The 19,173-nt window shown below is 38.2% G+C and overlaps 1 protein-coding gene across 1 annotated transcript in view; it reads right to left on the reverse strand.

The window, feature by feature from the left end:
• Window positions 1–19,166, reverse strand: part of PTPRZ1 (protein tyrosine phosphatase receptor type Z1) — a 163,464-nt gene extending 144,298 nt beyond the window's left edge. Inside the window, exon 1 of the mRNA XM_024757757.1 lies at window positions 18,965–19,166. Coding sequence (XP_024613525.1) covers window positions 18,965–19,022 — 58 coding nt within the window. The 5' untranslated portion in view covers window positions 19,023–19,166. The remainder of the gene's footprint in view (window positions 1–18,964) is intronic.
• Window positions 19,167–19,173: the final 7 nt, after the last annotated feature.

The raw sequence follows: 19,173 nt of genomic DNA on the forward strand, positions 1-19,173 counted from the left end.
GTGAAGAAGAAAAAGACTTTTAATTTGTGTTGATACAGAAAATGGGTCACTTAAGTATGCTTTAAGCAATTACTTCAAGGAGTAACCCAGCCAAGAATGATAAAATTCTGGTATAACACAACATACTGTAAACTCTAAAGCATAAAAAGTTATCCATATATATCTTAAACAGCGGGTTGCTGAACTGATTATGAATCCCCAAAGAAAAATGTAAAACATAATAACAATTACAATGTTCCCTATTTAAAATAACAAATCTTGGAGCGAGGGGAGGAGGGAAATAGGTGAGGAAGTTTAAGTGGTACAAACTTCCAACTACAAAATAAATGAGTCAGAGGCATGAAATGTACAGCATGGGGAATATTTTCAATAATTCTGTAGTATCTTTGTATAGTGACAGATAGTAACTAGATTTATCATGATCATTTTGAAATGTATAGAAGTATCGAATTACGGGGTTGTATACCAGAAATTAACATACTGTCAATTATATTTCATAAACAACCAAACAAATGAACTCACAGAAAAAGAGGTCAGATTTGTGGTTACCAGAAGGGGGGTAGTTGGGGGACGGGGAATTGGAGGAAGGCAGTCAAAAGGTACAAGCTTCCAGTTATAAGGCAAGTAAGCACTAGGGATGTAATGTACAACATGATAAATTGAATTTACTCTGCTGTACTTTATTTATGAAAGTTGTTAAGAGGGTAAATCCTGAGAGTTCTCATCACAAGGGGAAAATATGTGTATCTATTTCTTTAATTCTACATCTTATATGAGATGACGGATGTTCACTAAACTTACTGTGGTCTTCATTTCATGATGTATGTAAGTCAAATCACTGTGCTGTACACCTTAAACTTATGCAGTGCTGCATCTCAATTATCTCTCAATACAACTGGAAGAAAAAAAAAATAACCAATCTGTACTTGCAATACCAAGTAACTGAAGAAGCTGGAGGAAGCTGGTTGGTGGACGGTAATGCATTTCATGTCTGCTGTAGTGAAGGACTCAAAGACACGGCTTCCTTCTCAACAATTAGAGAGAAAAGAAAGCTTTAAAGCATTCTATTAGTTAATGATGAGAAAAATCAGAAATATGGCCAAAACATAAATAAATGCAAAGACTAGACAGTGCATAAAGCAAAAAACCAGAGAGTATGTAAAACAACTAGGATGCATATTTATGAAATCATAAAACAAGATGAAGGAAAGATGTTGAAAAAATATGCTGATTTCAGATGCCAAAAATTGACTATACAATGTTTCAAGGATCATTTAATGAAGAGTTACGTGAAATGTCAAAATGAAAAGCACAGCTTAAGATACCATGGCAATGCAAACTAAGGAAAGACATAAACTAGAATTCAAAGAAAATCAAACTAAAAATGCAAAAAGGGGGTTGTTTTATTTATTCATTCGTTCAAGAAATATTTACTGAGCACCAATTATGTGTCAATCAGTGTGCTGGGGACTAGGCTAGAGAGTGAACATGCACACAAACCCACACAGGCCTTATTTCCAATGGGGAGAGTCAGAAATCACATAATTTAAAAGTACATGTAAGTGATAAGCATAATGAGAAAATTGGGAGATGAAGGGCATTTGGCTGTGGGAGGTGGTTACAGTTTTACAATGGTGTGTCCAGGAAAGTCCTCAATAAAAAGGAAACACTAAGCAAAACCAAAGGAGGTAAGGAGGTGGGTCATAAAGAGTTATAAAAGAAGGGCATTTCAAACAGAGGGAATGGCAAGAACACAGCGTGGAGGAGAATGTGCGAGGAACAGCAGCGCACCGAGGTCAGTGAGGCTAGAACAGGAGGAATAGGGGAAGTGAGGGCCAGAGGAGGCAATTAGAGAAGTAATAGGAGGCCAGATCATTCAAGGCTTGAGGATAACTGTAGTGATTTTGCTTTTCATTCCATGTGAAACAGGAAATTGGGGGAATGACATGATCTGACTTGTATTTGCACAAATGAGTTGGGAAGCTGGTGCAATAATCCAAGTAAGAGATGATGAAGGCTTGAATGGATGGTGGCAGTGGTTGGAGATGATAAGAAAAGATAATCCAGGAGAAGTTTGCTGAGAAGTCGAATGCAGGTTGTGAGAGAGAAGGAAGAATCAAAGATGACTTCAAGATTTTTGGCCTGAGCAACTGGAGGAGTGAAGTTGTCATTTACTGAGATGAAGAAAGTGCAAGTTAGGAACTGAAGTGGTGGCAAGAGCAGGACACATCGAGTTGGAGAGATGTATTAAATATATAAGTGGGCAGTTGGATATACGACTCTGGAGTTCAGGTAAGAGTTCTGGTTCAGACCTATAAATTTGGGAGTCACCCGGGTAGAGAATATAGGGATGAGAGAGGCAAGTAGTGTAGCCAGAAAAAAAGAAGCATCCCAAGGAATGAGTCTTGAAGACTCCAGTTTTTGGAGGTTGGAGATGCAGACGAACCATCAAACGTGACTGAGATCACCAGTGAAGTAGGTGGTCAATGAGATATCCAAGCGTGGTGTTACCGAAGTCAAGTGAACAAAGCTTCGCCAGAAAGACAAAGTGGTAACTGTCAAAAGCTGCTTGGAGGCCAACAAAATGAGGGCCAAGACCACTGACTATTAGAGGTAGCAATGTTGAGGGCGCTAGTATAATTGATGAGGAAAGTTTTGTTTTGAGTGGTGGAAACGGAATCCTGTTTAGAGTGGGCTCAGGAGTAAACGGGAGGAGAGCAAATGGAGATGGAAACACTTTACAAAGGTTTACCTGGAAGGAAGAAGTGGAGCAGAAGCCAAGACACGTTTTTGGTTTTTTGTTTTTTTGGGGTTTTTTTGTGGTACGCGGGCCTCTCACCGTCGTGGCCTCTCCCATTGCAGACCATAGGCTCCGGATACGCAGGCTCAGCGGCCACGGCTCACGGGCCCAGCCGCTCCGCAGCATGTGGGATCTTCCCGGACCGGGGCATGAACCCATGTCCCCTGCATCGGCAGGCGGACTCTCAACCACTGCGCCACCAGGGAGGCCCCCCAAGAGACGTTTTTTAATGGCAGAGCTAACAGCATGTTAAGAGACACCCATCATTTGAACCGCATTTACTGATTAATTTGTATTATCATATGTTAAGCTAACAATTTGAAAGAAAACGCCGATGATTTAATTATGAATGGATAGAATGCCAAAAACAAAATTCTGCTGTGACCTTTAGCTGTAAGCATTGGCACAGAGCCTTGCTTCAGGATGGAAGTTCTTCCAAATCACTCAGAGAACTCTTACCTACATTTTCTAATATCATATTGCCCTTTCTGCTTTTGCACAGAAGATAACTTCTTATCAAAAGCTTCTGAAGTCACAGTCAGCTTTTCCAAAAACGCAGACTACTCATTATGACTAATATTGCCTCCAAAGAACCATAACCATAATGGCTGAATTTTGTGCGAGGATTCTCATACCGAGCATTTAACTCAGGTCTCATTTTAAATAACGAAAACAATTAAAGCCTCTTTAAACAACAGGATGGAAATAGTGCATCCCTTAAAAATTAATGTTAAATCCACACAATTCTTCTCTGTGCTCAGAATTTTAAAAATTCAACAAATTAATTCACTCCTTATATAATTGTGTTTTAAAATCTGATTTTTCCAAAGTAAGTCTCACAGGAGCCTTAATCATTGCTTACAGCTATTTGTCAGTTCTTCATCAGATCAAACACTGCTGCTTCCAGCTATTATATAATAATAGCTTTTTAAACTTCTAATAACCTAGTTAATATTCTATCAAGCATCACTATTTATTTAAACAAGTCCTCTGTTTTTTTCAGTGTCTTTTAATTAAACATCTGAATATTGTAATTATTTTCCTCAGACATTGTTTTCTCTTAATTTTGTATTTCTTAAATTTTAATGATTACATTTTATCCTGGACACAGTAAAACATACATTTTGAAATAATCTCTTAAATCATCTATTATTCAATATTAGTACAATTCACCCTAAGTTGAAACTAACGACTATTTTTCAGTATAAGTGATTATGTATCTTAGTGGGTCCTTTGTCCTACTCTAACCAGGATAAGTTTTCCTGAATTAGATTTTCTTATCATTGCTGTTTGCAATTGGAAAGTTAAAGAACCCTGCAAATAATTTCTATGTGCCTGTTAGCCTCATACATATTTAAACTATTTTTATTGAGCAGAACACTAACGTCTACAGTATTTCACTAAACATTTGCCCCGTCTCGACAGACTTTTGTTTTTAGCAATCTGTTTTTTTTCATAATCTCTTTGTGTTTCCATGTCTTCTTGCAGACTCTCCAGCTATGTCGTAAACAAGGTCAGCAGCCCAAAGAAAAGATACTCTGATTCTTGTCACAAAATGTAGTTTTAGAATGTCCCTCATAGCCCCTCGAGCAGGGCCAGGCATAATTCTGCTATTCTCACATTTTTAAAGACTTTCAGGTATCAAGAATACTGGCTTTTCTTTTCCAAGAAAAATAGCTTTAACTCTACAAATCTAATACTTAGGCTGCTCAAAAATTTTAAAGCACTGGAGCCATGATAAAATGTTGACAATACAGCTATTGACAGCAACAGGTAACCAGTGGCTGTAAAATATACAGTGTTTTCTCCATGCTTGAATCAGACAGGATCTCACATATCTCAGATCTTGTTCTTGGTTTAAAAAAAAAAAAAAAAAAAAAAAAAAAAAAAATGAGAAAAAAAAAGATAAAAAGAACTGAGAGAAATGCTTTTGGCTGGAACTGCCTGGGGTGTTGGAGGGATGAGGAGGTGTTAGCGAGAGGGATCCGGTATCTTTTTGTTTCATGAAAACCCTAGCTTGACAGGAAATACAGGGAAAACTTAGCCATAGAAATGGTGCATCCGCTGTGCAGGCCAACAAGTAGATTCTCCCACCGCTACTTAGAATAAAGAAACTTATAGTTCTCTTTCTGTCCTGTTTCTGGCCACAGTCATCTTTCTTCCCTTCTTCTGCATTCACTATTGTACTCTATTCCAATCACTTAATTTTCTTTCTTAAAAGTCTGAATGCCAAGAGTAAAAAGCCCTTAGGAAGTTGTCCATGATCGTTTGCCAGTTCAGTTCAAAATCTATATAGACTCTTGGACCTGTTAAAACGAGAATGTGATTTGATTGACCTACTTTTAGTTTTGGTTTTCTTTTTTTTAAATAAGAGGGATTGAGTGAATTTGAGGGTGAATTGAATTCTAATTCTGAATGCTGGGAATGTGATCCCAAGTTTCTTGCCCTGCCGAGGAGTGCACTGAATGAGTTGAGGTGGTGACAATATTTCCATTTGACTAGACAGATTCTGTTGTATTTTCTGTTTTTAGAGTGACTGCTTTGGAAGGAATTTCACTCAATGACTTATGCCACAAGTATTTACTGAGCACCTACTATACGGGCCAGGGGACTTTAGAGTCTTGAGACCAGACTCCTTCAAGGCAGGGAGCTATGGAAACAACTGAAATACAGTATGAGTGATGTGTCCCCCTGTCTGGCTGAGAACAGTAATGTGTCAGAGAAGGCTTCACAGAGGAGATGAAAGATAACTAGGAATGCAAGGGGGTACAAGTCACCAAAGAAAAAGGAAAAACATGAGCCAAAATGAAGGAGAACAGGTGAGGAAGTTCCGGACAAGCTGGACAGGTAGGCTGAATTCAGGTTTTGAAGCACCTTGCATGCCCTGGTAAGGACATCATATGATGTCAGGAGTTACATGAACCTATGGGTCCTTCCCAAAAATGAGTAGGAGTGACTCAAAATTTGATCTATTATTTCCTCAATGGTTTCCAGTGATGGAGACCCTCATTCCTGTGTCATGTTTCATCACTGAAGTCAGATTCAGGAGAATTTCTTTCTGAGAATTACAGAAACATAGTCTGTTAAAAGGAAAATCTTTCTCCTAAGATGCAAGTCCCTACAAGCATGCCAGTATCCATTCTACAAACTTGCAAAAGGCCTTTTTAACATTGGCCTTCAACAAAGCAATGATTTATGTTAAGTAAGTAATGACTATAGTGTGCTTATTGAACTGTATACATTTTGGCAAGAGAGCACGTTGGTGAGGATTTCCTAAATTAATAGGAGATGCATTTGTTGCTATTTTCATGGTTCGTTTGTGTGTGTGTGTGTGCGTGTGTGTGTGCGTGCCTGAGAGAGAAATTTAATATAGTGGAACGTTCCAGATGTGTTTTGACCAACTAATATGTGTTTGGGATTTATAAGTGATGGAGCAAGAAAATATGCAATATGCAAAGAACTTTTCACTCTTTATTATTGGATACCGTATAAGAATCCTGAGAAGTTTAATTAGTGGCAACTTAAACTCCAGGCTACAAATCCTAAGTGAGATTATGTGAACATATTTTCTCATTGGCACTTGCATAGTCTGGCATATGTAGCAGAATGTAGCACAATGCAATAAACAAGCATAATTACTTCCACACAGAAAAGTCTATATCAATCTTTTCTTGATGACCTACTTTCAGTGCGTTTTCTCCAGTAATGCAATCACCCAAACAAATCTCCAGCAGACTGTGTACTACAGTGTCAAAGCCTCACATCGAAAAAAGTCAGCACTCCCCATGTATTTAAAAGGGAAAACTCACTACGTGGAAGTACACGTTCTCTGCCAGTATTCAGAGAAGACCCAACCCATCTCACAGTGAAAGGGTTTATATGCCGTTATCATTAGCAGAGAGATTATTTGGCTAAGTGTTTTCTTATCTTCACTTGCCTGAATGCCATTGTGTCTAATATAACTTAATCTCTCATCATGTTTGTAAAAACTAACAGTTGTTTTATTTTTTCAAATAGACACTGTAAAATTCTAATTTTAAAATGTGGAGATGTGGGGGGGCGAGGAGAGGGGGGAGAGGAGAAACCAGCCACCTTGAAAAGCTCCCACCAGTAGAGAACAGGAATACTTCCATACGGATGTTTAATTGTTTTGGGAGGGGGTGGAGGGGTTGGTGTAAAATTCTGAATACATTATTGAGGAACAAAGAAGCATCTTGTGTGTTCTTGACTTCTGCCAAGAATACTAAATAGCTAAAATATAATGAAAAGTTAGAAGAAAATAAGTTGCAATCACAGGCAAGAGAGAAGCATTATGGGATATTCTCTTGTGAGATGGATGATGCCCAGATTGTGCTGTATTGTAAAGGATTTAAGGGCAATATGTACTAGCCATACTGGCTAATTAAAAATGATTTCATTCTTTGTGCTTCTTTCCAGGAACCCATTTTGCAGACAGCATTGCTATCTATGTCCAAAATTCTTGCCCCATTCTGACAGACTTTTAGCAAGAATCATATGCATATCAACTCATTCTTCGAAATTTTAGCACCAAGAGTTTACCTTTGTCACAAAATAGCAGCTGCCACCACCAAAAATTTAGCCTCAAATTGGGACAGACTTAACTATGGAAATTATGTGACATTTTCTCAGCAGTAAGTACGTGTTAAACAGAACATACAAGAAGAGTGTTTTAACCTGCACATTTTGTCCATATATTTTGCTACTTACACTATCATTTTGAATGTGGTAGGGTAGAATATGGAAGAGGACACAAACGATGCTTAAATTACTGAATGAAACAGTAAACACTCCACATTCAAAAAGAAGAACTGCTGCTCATATGCTCACAGAGATATTTTTTTAAATGAATTCACATCTTTATTTTGTCTCTTTTTCTATGACTTTCCACAGACTTAAAATCTGATTTATACAATCTAACATGTGTTTCATTATTCTCTATTCTGGTATGCTCCCACCAGGGTTCATTTTACATCTGTAACCAGATGAACTCCTCAAAGAGAAAAACTATTAAAGTCAAGCACAGTGATAAGCACACAGTGGCTGTTCAATGAGGACCTGGTAAAACGAGTTCCATTGATCTCAACCGGACTCAAGCCCTTTGGTGAAGAACAGCACTGTATTCAGGTCACAGGAAAAGGCAGACCTTCTTCCTCTCCTTTCTTTATGCTGGAGGCAGGAAAAGTCAGGCTGAAAATATCCAGGACAATTCCCGTCATTAAACTTAATGATTTTCCCATAGGATGTAATCTTTTAATGCTCAAAATAAGGCAATATCAGTTTTGAGAAGCAGGAATATATGGATATATATATGTATACTTATTTATTTATTGTGTACATATATGCATATCTACACAATATATAATATGTGCATATCACATATATTTATATATAAAGTACTTATATAAATATATTTTCTATATATGCATATTACATGTTATTTCCCCACTCTGAAAACCATCCAAGGAAACTTGACCATAACCAAGTATTACTCATGAAGAATTCATTCAGTCATACTTCTTAAATACAAAAGTCTTGCATCCAACTCATATAGCATAATATAGCTATGTTTCTTCATTACACAAGAAAATATGCTTACATTTCTATCCTTGACAGCTGCCACTTTATCCCTTTCGGAAACTTAATGATTCATTAATTTACAACTTTGTGCATCCTTAATATATCTTAAGAGACAAACAGTAGATAAAATCCTATTGTATTTTTCATGAATTAAAAGATAAAACTTGCTAAAGTCAATTTTAAAACAAATTCTGGGAAGCCTATTCTATGGATCATCTTCCATTGCACTGTTTTTATGTAAAACACAAGCTGCAAGCAATATACAAAGATATTAGCTTATGTGGTAGGAATATGATGGCCTTCAAGCAATCTGAAATCATGGATATTAAGAAAGCTTACTTATTGGCAGACAGCTGACTGAAATGTCCAATATACCTGTGCTCATTTTTAAAAAGACAAATACAAGGGTTTTCAAGGTGAATGAAGTAAAGAGTTTTGATAAGACTTGATAAAATTAACCCGACACTGTGAATATACTCAAATCCTTCCTATTCTTAAGAAAACAAAAAAGCTTTTTTAAAGAGTTGTGACTACGATCTCTACTAAAATCAAAAAAGACAGATCATTTTAAGCAGCACCCTTTCTTCTTGTTACTTCTCAAGGCACTGAGTTAATCAGTTCAGAGGAAATGTTCACCGTCAATTCCTATGTCTTGAGGTAACAAATTTGGAGTCCTACCATTCAATACATAAGCAGTCTTCATGCTACCTTCCTTCTTTTCTTCCCTTCTAATTATCAAATTCTGTATGTATTTGCTGCCTCCACTTTTCCTTCCTGGATATTTCTCTGACTCTATACAGTCCTTGCTACATCTTCATCTTCCCAGGGAGGACGTTCCCTTGAGGACCGCCAATGACTCACTCTCCAGAGAATGGCACCAAGTCCTAGCAATTATACTAATTACACTTATATCATATGAGGCAATGTATTCGAAAATACTTTTAAACATTAAAGTACTATTTAAAGAGGATGGTATTATTATACCTCCAAATGATCTATCAAATTTCCACTTTGACACAGTGTAATAGCCTTTTAACTGAGCTTCCTGATTCCCAGTCTCACTCTGCTCCAATCCATCCTACACTCTGATATACTGGAGTTACCTTCCTAAAGTAAAGAGATCTACTCGAGTCATTCCACTGCTCGAAACCCTCCACTAGCTCTGCACAATATACTGGATAAATTCCAAACTCCAAACCCTTCAATTAGCCATTGGAAATCCTACCTACTATTTGAAACTTTTCCACTAATACAAACCCCTCCTAATTTTTTTCCTCCCTCTAAACACCACATTCTCGATCTTATTCCTTGCTTCTGTGTATGCCATCTTTTTTGCCACTAATACCCTTCCCCTCAACAGTGGCCCTTGAAGACCTACCCTCCTCCATCCAGGGGCTCCATCCAACCCATCTCCTCTTAGAAATGTTCCCAGAGGTGAACTTAGCCTACTCACAACTCACGCTTTCATATTCTGCAAACTCTGCCATGTATGAGAGCTACTTATGTATGGATCTTTCTCTCTTGCAAAGGCTTAGCAGACCACTAGAGGAATATTCTCTCTAGGAGAATATTTATCACAAACAAGGTGCTCAATAAAGAGTCAGTGAATTGTGTGCTTGTGTTCTCACTATTTAATGATTAAGAATATTAAAATAGTTGTTTGGGCCATCTAAAAAAGTTCTTTGTTAACTTTTAAGCAGAGCTATTAGTGCTTTTCAAATACAGTAAAAACAAATGGCCAACACCTGGTCAATAATGAAAATGTACTTTTAAACACACACACAAAATAAATTGCTGAAATAAAAAAATACAGCTAAATCTTGTATCTACTACATAACAGAAAATAATAACTATGACTAGAACAAATTATGCATGGAGAAAGAAAATAAACAAGACAAGGGAACAGTAAGAATATGTATCGTTGACAAAACAAAAGATATTATGTGCCCATGTCCTGATAAATGCACTTGTGTCTCCCATCTCAGAGTGGTTCAGTAATCCTCCCATCTGCTGATAGACTTGAATCTTTGGACCAACTCCAAGACTGTCTGGCCTCCTGAAGTTCCTCTGGCTTTCAAAGACTATGAGGTCAACCATTATAGTCCATACTCCTCCTTCTAGGGTTACCCTGAAACTGAAACTGCCTTAAGAAGAGGAGAGAGGGATGGGAAGTTTTCCAGGGCCTTTGTCCTGTGGTACTAGCTTTGTTTTAGAATGGCATGAAACTTGCCAATATATCTACCTTAAGAAAAATGAACTAACATTAGTAGTATCACAAGGTTGACCTAGATCTGTCGTTTTAAATGGTGGCTGTACTCTGTAATCACCTGGGGAGTTTTAAGAAAATGTTCACGTCTGGGGCCCACACCCACACATGTACTTGATCCAGGGTAGGGCCCAGACATCAGTATGTTTTAAAATTTCCCCTGGTATATAGTCAACTCAGGCTGCTATAAAAACAATACCATAGACTGGATGGCTTAAACATTTATTCTCACAGTTTTAGAGACTGAGAAGTCCAAGATCCAGGGGCTAGCAGATTTGGTTCCTGGAGAAAACACTCTTCCTGGCTTACAGACATCTGACTTCCCTCTGTGTTTTCACAACAGAAAAGAAAGAAATAGAGTTCTGGTCTCTCTTTCTCTTCTTATAAGGACATTAATCCCATCAAGGGGATTCTACTTTTCATGATTTCATCTAAAACTAATTACCTCCCCAAGGTCCCACCTCTAAGTACCATCACATTGGGGGTTAGGACTTCAACATAGGAATGCTGGGGGGATACAAACATTCAATCCACAACACTAGATAATTTTAAAGTGCAGCCAGGATTGAGAACCACCGACCGAGATCAATGGTTATCAACCTAATTTCACACTGAAACAAACATGACAGGGATATCACGTGTGCAAAACACACCAGTGGGAAGACCAAGATTCTGCACAATTCTGTGTGCCAGGTGAGATGCCACCCTTATTACCCTATTCAAGAAAATGTGTCAAAATGCAAAGGCAAAAACATCATTACAGAAATATTTTTAATCTGATGACCAGGTGACTGAAAACTTTGAGAAAATCCAGAAAGTTCCTTATATCTGGCCAGCATTCTGTTATTCCAAGCACACAAGCAGGACTCTGGTGGTGACCAGGATCTCTGCAAAAAGAGGTCATTTTAAAAAGCAACATTTTCTTTTATTCCTACTCAAGGTACTGAGTTAACCAGTTCAGAGGAAAGGCCTAGTATCAAGACCCATCTTTAAGTAAATATGTTAGAGCTCTAGACATCAAGAAATAAGCAGTCAGTCAGTGACAGTGAAAGAACAGAAAAATTATGGAGTAGATGGGGAAGGCAGAGAAAAAGAAGGATAAAATGATGCTCCAAGAATAGAAAGGTACCTGTGGACATTGTTATGAATATTTTAACAGAAAATCCTTCTTCCTTGCTAATTAATAAATTATTCTTTCCAAATGTATAAAGACTATATTTCCAAGGAATTTGTAAAGAATTTATCTTTTGTCAATGGGTACATAAATTAATGCATGCTTATTGAATGAAACCAGAAAGTTCACATTAACCAGGACTCTGAATAATCACATTTACTCTAATATCTGCATAAGTATCAGAACCAAAAAGAATAAGAGATAATCTGCCCATTTTAACACATTAGAATTTTTAGGCAGAAAGATATGTTAACACATACTTTTAAAATTATGTTAACTGCAAAGCTCCCCAAATTATATTAACACATCAAAAATCTTTTAAAATAATGGTATCAAATAGTGTCAGTCTTCTTCCTATCATAGTCTTCATCACAATGCTGAGCAATTTTGAATTTTTTTAAAATCTTAAACTCGTGATTAAAAGAAGTGAGGTGAAAAGGAAATAGTAACCAATAAAAGAAAGGAAGGTGAGTGAGAAGAAAATAAAGCAAAGATCCTAATCGAAGAGCAAATCTTGTTTCTGTTTTTAACTCCTGTGAAAATTTCTAACTCATCCCCTGCCCTGTTCCATCTGAATTTAACTAAATTCAAATATTTGCCGAACATCCGCTATGTGCAGGGCTGAGCCACATGCAGTACCTCATCTCTGAGATTAATGATAAAACTTCAGACAAATTCCAAAAGCATGAATATCCACATAATGTAACTGCACTTCCTGTCATTTATCTGCTTTCCAGAACTGACTTGGGCCACTACCTTTTATGGCCAGCTTGACTACAGAGCACTTAATCTAACATGATGGCTTCTGATTGACTAAAAATACTGTCTTCGTGGTATCGAGATACTTCATTTATCATTACTGACCATCCCCCATGCCCACCGCCCTCTTCTCCCTAACAGGGAAGCATGCTTGCATGTGCACGTGCACTTATATACACACATACACACTGGCTTAATGCCCTGCCCCCGGGACGTATCCAAGCTTCACGGCTGCCAACTCATCTAGAATTAAATGTTCACTCAAAACTGCTCCTGCCACTACACATGCAGTAGCTATCATGGGGACTATACTTTTCATGCACAGATAGGATCTAGGTGATGCTTAAGTGCATTTCTGGGAGAATCAAAGAAAGCAAAGGTCTGGTGCCAGAAGTGGCATTAAAGATGGATGGCTAGAGGTCAATGGTGACCGAACTCTCGAATTGAGATTAGAATCAAAAGAAGGAAAGGCCAGAATAAACTGGCTGATCGCAACAGCAAAAACCTACTGCTATCTAAGAATCTTCACAGTACTGTATTAAAGATTTACTAAGCACCTACTATAGGTGCTAAGTCCAAGAATGCTAAGTCCAAGGTTGAATGAAATACAGTCTTTGCCCTCAAGGAGCTTGTCTAATTGGGGAGAGAGACAGAGACATTGCAAAGCAACACAGTGAATGCTAGAACAGGTATAGAAAATGAGTTGTGGGAGCTCTCACTCCTGGACCAGAGCTAATCTCATCCACTCAACCCCAGTCTCTAAAGGCCACGAAGTGGCCATTTAACTTTCTTCATCTATTGCTGCTCTACCTCAGGCCACCAGAACATCTCTGTGATTTTTGTATGGCTGACACAACACAGGCCAAAAATAACCAACATACATCGATACTTCAAATAATTGTAATGACTCTAGGAGTCTTTTTAGTTGAGTTGAGTTCTCATCAGTACTATCAATCAATACTTTATCAGCTTTTGATTCTAAAACAGCACTGCTTAATAGACTTTCTCCAGTGATATAAATGTTCTATGTGTGCACTGCCCCATGCAGCAGCCACTAGTCACATGTGCCGACTGAGCGCTTGAAATATGGCTGGTGTGAATGAGGAACTGAATCAATGTATTAAATAAATTTGAAATTAAATAGCCACATATGCCTAGTGGCCGTGGCACTGCACAGCACAGTTCTGAAACATAAGTGTTTTAAGACTGTGCCATATGATCAAATAATTTTTCCCTTGATTCCTATACATATGTTATTAAAAACACAGATAAAAACTGGTTTCCTTCTGTAACCTGTGGTTGCTGCCAGGAATTACTCCCAACAAGACACTAAAAGTTAAAGCACATCGTAACGTACATATGTCATGTTTAAATTGGTTCTGACTTTTACCAATGGCCTTCTTGATGAAGTGGGAAACATTTAAAAATATTTAAAAGTTAAGATATTTAACACATTAAGAGATATTTGGGAAAGACTTATTTTCAACTAGTTCTAAAAGAAGAAAACACCTTCAAAGTGAGATTTAAAGGAGGTTTCAATGTGGGGAATGATTCAGATCAGCTGGATTGTAGGCACCATGAGTATTAGGACTCTGTATGTTGATGCACTGCTTAATTATTAGTGCCTAGCAGATGCTGGGCACTTAGGAAACCTGTAACGGAAGAGTAGTTAAAACAGTACGGATGGGAATGTTCTATAACTGGATCATGGTGGTTGTTACCTGACTATATGTATTTGTCAAAACTTTCCAGATGGCACACTAGAAAAGATAAATTATGCCTTAATTTTTTTAAAAAAGAAAAGGGGGAAAAAGTAATATGGGAGCACATGGGAAAAATCACGAATGGATATCGGCAAGAAAGCAAATGGGAACGTGAAATGTAGCATCACATCTCATGTGAAACGAGCTAGCATATTCCAAACAGCAAATTCATCTCCCAGGAATGAAAGGAGGAAAAGGCTCAGGCTTGAGAGTCAGAAGGAACACATAGACTGAAAACAGGCTGTGCGATTTTAGGTAAGTCATCTAACTTCTCTGTGCCTCAGTTCCCTCAGCTGAAACATGTGTAAAATGAAACACCTATCTGAAACACTTTTGGGGAGAATGAAATGAGAAAATGTACATAAAATGCCCAGCAGTGGGTCTGCACCTGGCAAGCACTGAGTAGATGGTAAATGGAAACAAAACACAAGCTCATCTTCTTAATCAAGGCCTTCCTCTGAGGTCCTCTGGTCCTGAATGAGGGGGTTCCATTTCCATACTACAGTCTAAACAGTTGGCAAATGAGTGGTCAAGCAACGCTACCAGGTTAGACAAAACTCAAATCTCTTTGGAGTCAGGGGAATGAGGAAATGCAGCGCATGCTTCCAGAAAAACCTGAAGTTTTGCCGGAAGCAAAATTCCCACAAGAAATTTTCAACAAGTTCCCAAATGTCTCATGCAGACATGACAGCATAAATGAATTAATCAATGAAATGATTTATCCTGGCAAACTTCCCTGAGTGGAAGCAGCTATAGTCTACATAAAAAGGAGAGAGAGATAAAATAAAGAAAATTCCTATTCTGCAAATCAAAAGTAATTAATTTTCTGAATGGAGACTAGTTACTATTTGGGGGAAAAAGGCATGAGTATTTTCTATTCCTGGTTACAATTTGTCTTCGGAAGGTAAACAGACCAAGCTGAGTCACAACATACTGGATTCTACTGATTCCATACTCGAGATAAATTAAGCAATTAATTCTTGCAGAGGAATTGGGTATAATTTGTAGTTAATGTGTCCTTTAAAGCAATAATACATGACTTAAAAGTTCAGAATTTGATTCATTACAAATTTAACAGTAATATTTAAACATTAGTTCAGTGTACCTTGCATGACTGTAACTCAATTCAGAGATCCTGAAATTGACATATACACACTAATATGTATAAAATGGATAACTAATAAGAACTGCTTATAAAAAAGTAAATAAAATAAAATTCAGAAAAAGAAAAAAAAAGGATCCTGAATTCTCATTAGTTGAAAGAAACTATTTCTTCTTAAAAGCTCTTAAAACACCTACCTCTCCTCTATGACTCATACTTAAGCCTCCTTACAGGAAGCCACTGCAGATTTTCCCATTACCTGTTCAGTGGGTCACAATTAAATAATAACTAGAGTTATACAGTCATTACATTAGTTCTCCACCTAGTAGAAAACCTCTCAATTATTTTAGAGAAGGTTCAAATTCACTTAGGGAATCCTCTTGGAGTCATCTTTATTTTCTGCCTCTCTAATTAAGAATCTCCTTCAGCTGAATAACACTAAATGTTGTGTTCCTCGTGTGATTTTTAAAATTAATATTAAGTCAGGTATCAGAAATCAAGTCCATGGTAAAATCTTGTTAATAAGCCAGAAACTTTATTGACATTTAAATGTCAAACTAGCTCAGCAGTTGTCAAAATGTGGGCCTAGACCAGCAGCATCTGCATATCCTGGGAATTTGTTAGACACTGAGATTCTCAGCCCCACCCCAGAACTACTGAATCAAAACTCTTCAGGGCGGCCCCCACAATCTGTGCTTTAACAAGCCCTCCTGGTGCCTCTGACGTACCCTAAAGTTTAAGAACTGTGATCTAGCTAATTCTGGCAAAAACATTTGAGGCTTCAGGCTAATCTAGATATGATGATCCAAATGGATGAACTCACAGATAGATTTAACCCCCTCCCCCCAAAAACCCATAATGTTCCTCTTTAGTTTCTAGTGATCCCTAGCAGTAATGTGAAAAGGAAGAATTTGTTTCACTCCAAATAATCGAATGAGGATTTTTGTGTTTGGAGATTTACTTGAAAGAAGCAATTGGTCCCTATGTCCAGCCCAAAATCATCAGGACATTTTGGACACAAAAAGTGATAAGGTCATTATGACATTGCTAACAATGAACAGTGAATTCTACATCTTGTTTCTGGATAATGGTAAGGATGGCAGCCTAACATGCAAATTGTATCAGAGCTGTCATCCTGCACAGTAAGTCTCAGTGGGCGGACCTTTCCTGAGCATCTATTATATGTGCCAGCTCAACTCATTGGCTCCAAAGACACTGAGAATGAGTAGTAAACACATTCACAAATACAATAGTAGATGTTGAGAGTAAAATAATTGAAGCGGAGACTGAATTTTTCATTGGTAGATAATATGCCTCAGTTTTTCAAAATGTCCTATCTGAGATCAGGTATTCATTCCATCTGAGGTAGCCAAGGCCCCTAGGTCAGTCTGCAGGCAACAAAGTAAAAGGCCAACTGTGTTCAAATGGGAAGGGATACAAAAGTATTCACCTGCCAGTCTCAAAAAACCCACATTCTGAGTTCTAATACAAGCTCACATTCAATATCATCACATAAACTTGCAATACTCTTAAACAATTCATTTAATCCTTTCCAGTTAAATTTTACATCATCAAAACATTAAAAAAAGTCCAATAAACTGAAATCTATAAACCCCAAGCAACAGGCTACTAACAATGCTTTATTGAGAAAAGCCTTTGCAAAACATGGTGTATTGAAATGGAATAGCATTCCACCCAAAAGGAATGAAGTACTGATACATGCTACAACATGGATGAATCTTGAAAACATTATGCTACGTGAATGAAGCCAGACACCAGAGGCTACGTATCATACAATTCTATTTATATAAATGCTCAGAATAGACACATCTGTAGAAAAAGAAAGTAGATTAGTGATTGCCAGTGCTAGGGTCAGAGAGAATGAGGAATGACTGTTCATGGAGTTTCTTTTGGGGGTGATTAAAATGTCCTATAATTAGATAGTGGTGATGGTTGCACACCTTTGTGAATATACTAAAACCCACTGAACTGAACAATTTAAAAAGATGAATTGTATGCCATGCAAATTATATATTAATTTAAAAACTTCACAATATACTCAGGGAATGTGGTTTAGGTGGCATGCAAATCAGTATTCTCTGGTTTATGTTTATACTACAGTGAGGTTTTCTTTAAATAATAATCTAAATACCAAGAGGACCTGGCTTTGTTATTAAAACAGATCTATAACAGAAACATAAATTCAACAGGTATGTATTTGATGACCACAGTACTTTTAAAAAATGTCTTCCCCTCTCCAGAATCAATTGTATGGTTTTAGAGAAAACCAGGACCAGATTCCTCGCAAGTCGTAAATGTCAACCGCGTGCATCACACCATCTCTGAGCACTTTCATAAAGCTTTTAGAATTTAAATGATGTGCATATATCTGGCAGGTTATTGGCAATTATCACCATATAGCAATGCAATGCCCATTAGTTACAACACAGAAATGATTTCTTTTTGTAAAGGTTACTGTGCCAAGAGCAGCACCATCTACTGGATAAAAATATAGGTCAATATCTACTTTATTATGAACAATCTATTAGGATCCTCTAACTGTAAAGAGTAAAATATGTGTGCTCACAAACGGAGGTATTTTCTAACTTTTGGGTTAATGGCTCCAAACCTATTATATGCCATCGTAATAGAACATCTTCATGAAGGATAAAAAGACATTTCTTTAATAGAATACAAAAATCCAGTCTTACAATCCTTCCAGAAAATGCCCTGAACAGTTGAATCTGCATCCCAGGTAAAGATTCTAACTGGCTCTTTCAGAAGACAGTTTCAGTATTAAATGTGTAACCTGGAAGGTGGTGGGTAAAAGATGAATCCCTGAATACCTACATCAACCTGCAGCTCTCCTCTGACTTTGGCAGCAGTGGCAGAATGTTGACAAATTCTGATTGAAACTTTTTTTTAAAGTAACTGCCCAGACTTGAATGTGACTAAATTAAAAGTACTGAAAACACTGAAAAGTCAGGTTGGTGCCTGTTCCTGTTACTACCTTTCGGGCGTGTGTGTGCGTGTGTGTGTGTGTCTTTAATTCTTATCAGACACGTGTATTCCTCATTCAAGCCCATAAATATCCGTAGCATGAACTAAACAGCAAGAATGCGATACAATACGTAGCCCCGCACCAAGGGTGTATTTATCTTTTTATGTATACCTAAAAGGCTCTTTTCCACACTTTGCAAAGAGGAGAAGAGCTGCGAGGACAAGAAGCGTGACGGGCAAGCCCCCCTCTCCTGGCCGCGGGAGCAGCATGCCCGCGGGCAGGTGAACTGTGGCGGAGGTGCGAGGTGGGGAGGGGGCGCGTTCTCCCATGCTGCCGACACCCCGTCGTGCCGCCGCAACACGGTGGGCTCCCCAGTCCGCCGTCCCTCTTGCCTCCTTGCCTCCTGGCGACGCGGCAGCAAGTACCGAAAGCTCTGAAATCCCCCCACCCGTGTCCCAAACGATCCCACAGGGGAAACCCCGCCGAGGTCTTAACACTCACCCAGGCGGCAAACACAGAGGAGCTGAATACAGGCGAGAAAGCGCTTTAGGATTCGCATTTCCAGACGATCCGGGGGCTCCCACCGCGCGGCTCCTCGGCGTGTCTGAATGGAGAGGGAGGGGACGCCAAGGAAATGTTCTCTCCTCCAGTGTATAGACTGGTGTGAGGCTGTGTGTGTGTGTGTGTGTGTGTGTGTGTGTGTGTGTGTG

The sequence above is a fragment of the Neophocaena asiaeorientalis genome, unplaced genomic scaffold (genome assembly GCF_003031525.2).
Source record: "Neophocaena asiaeorientalis asiaeorientalis breed wild unplaced genomic scaffold, Neophocaena_asiaeorientalis_V1.1 scaffold116, whole genome shotgun sequence".
Classification (NCBI taxonomy): Eukaryota; Metazoa; Chordata; class Mammalia; order Artiodactyla; family Phocoenidae; genus Neophocaena; species Neophocaena asiaeorientalis.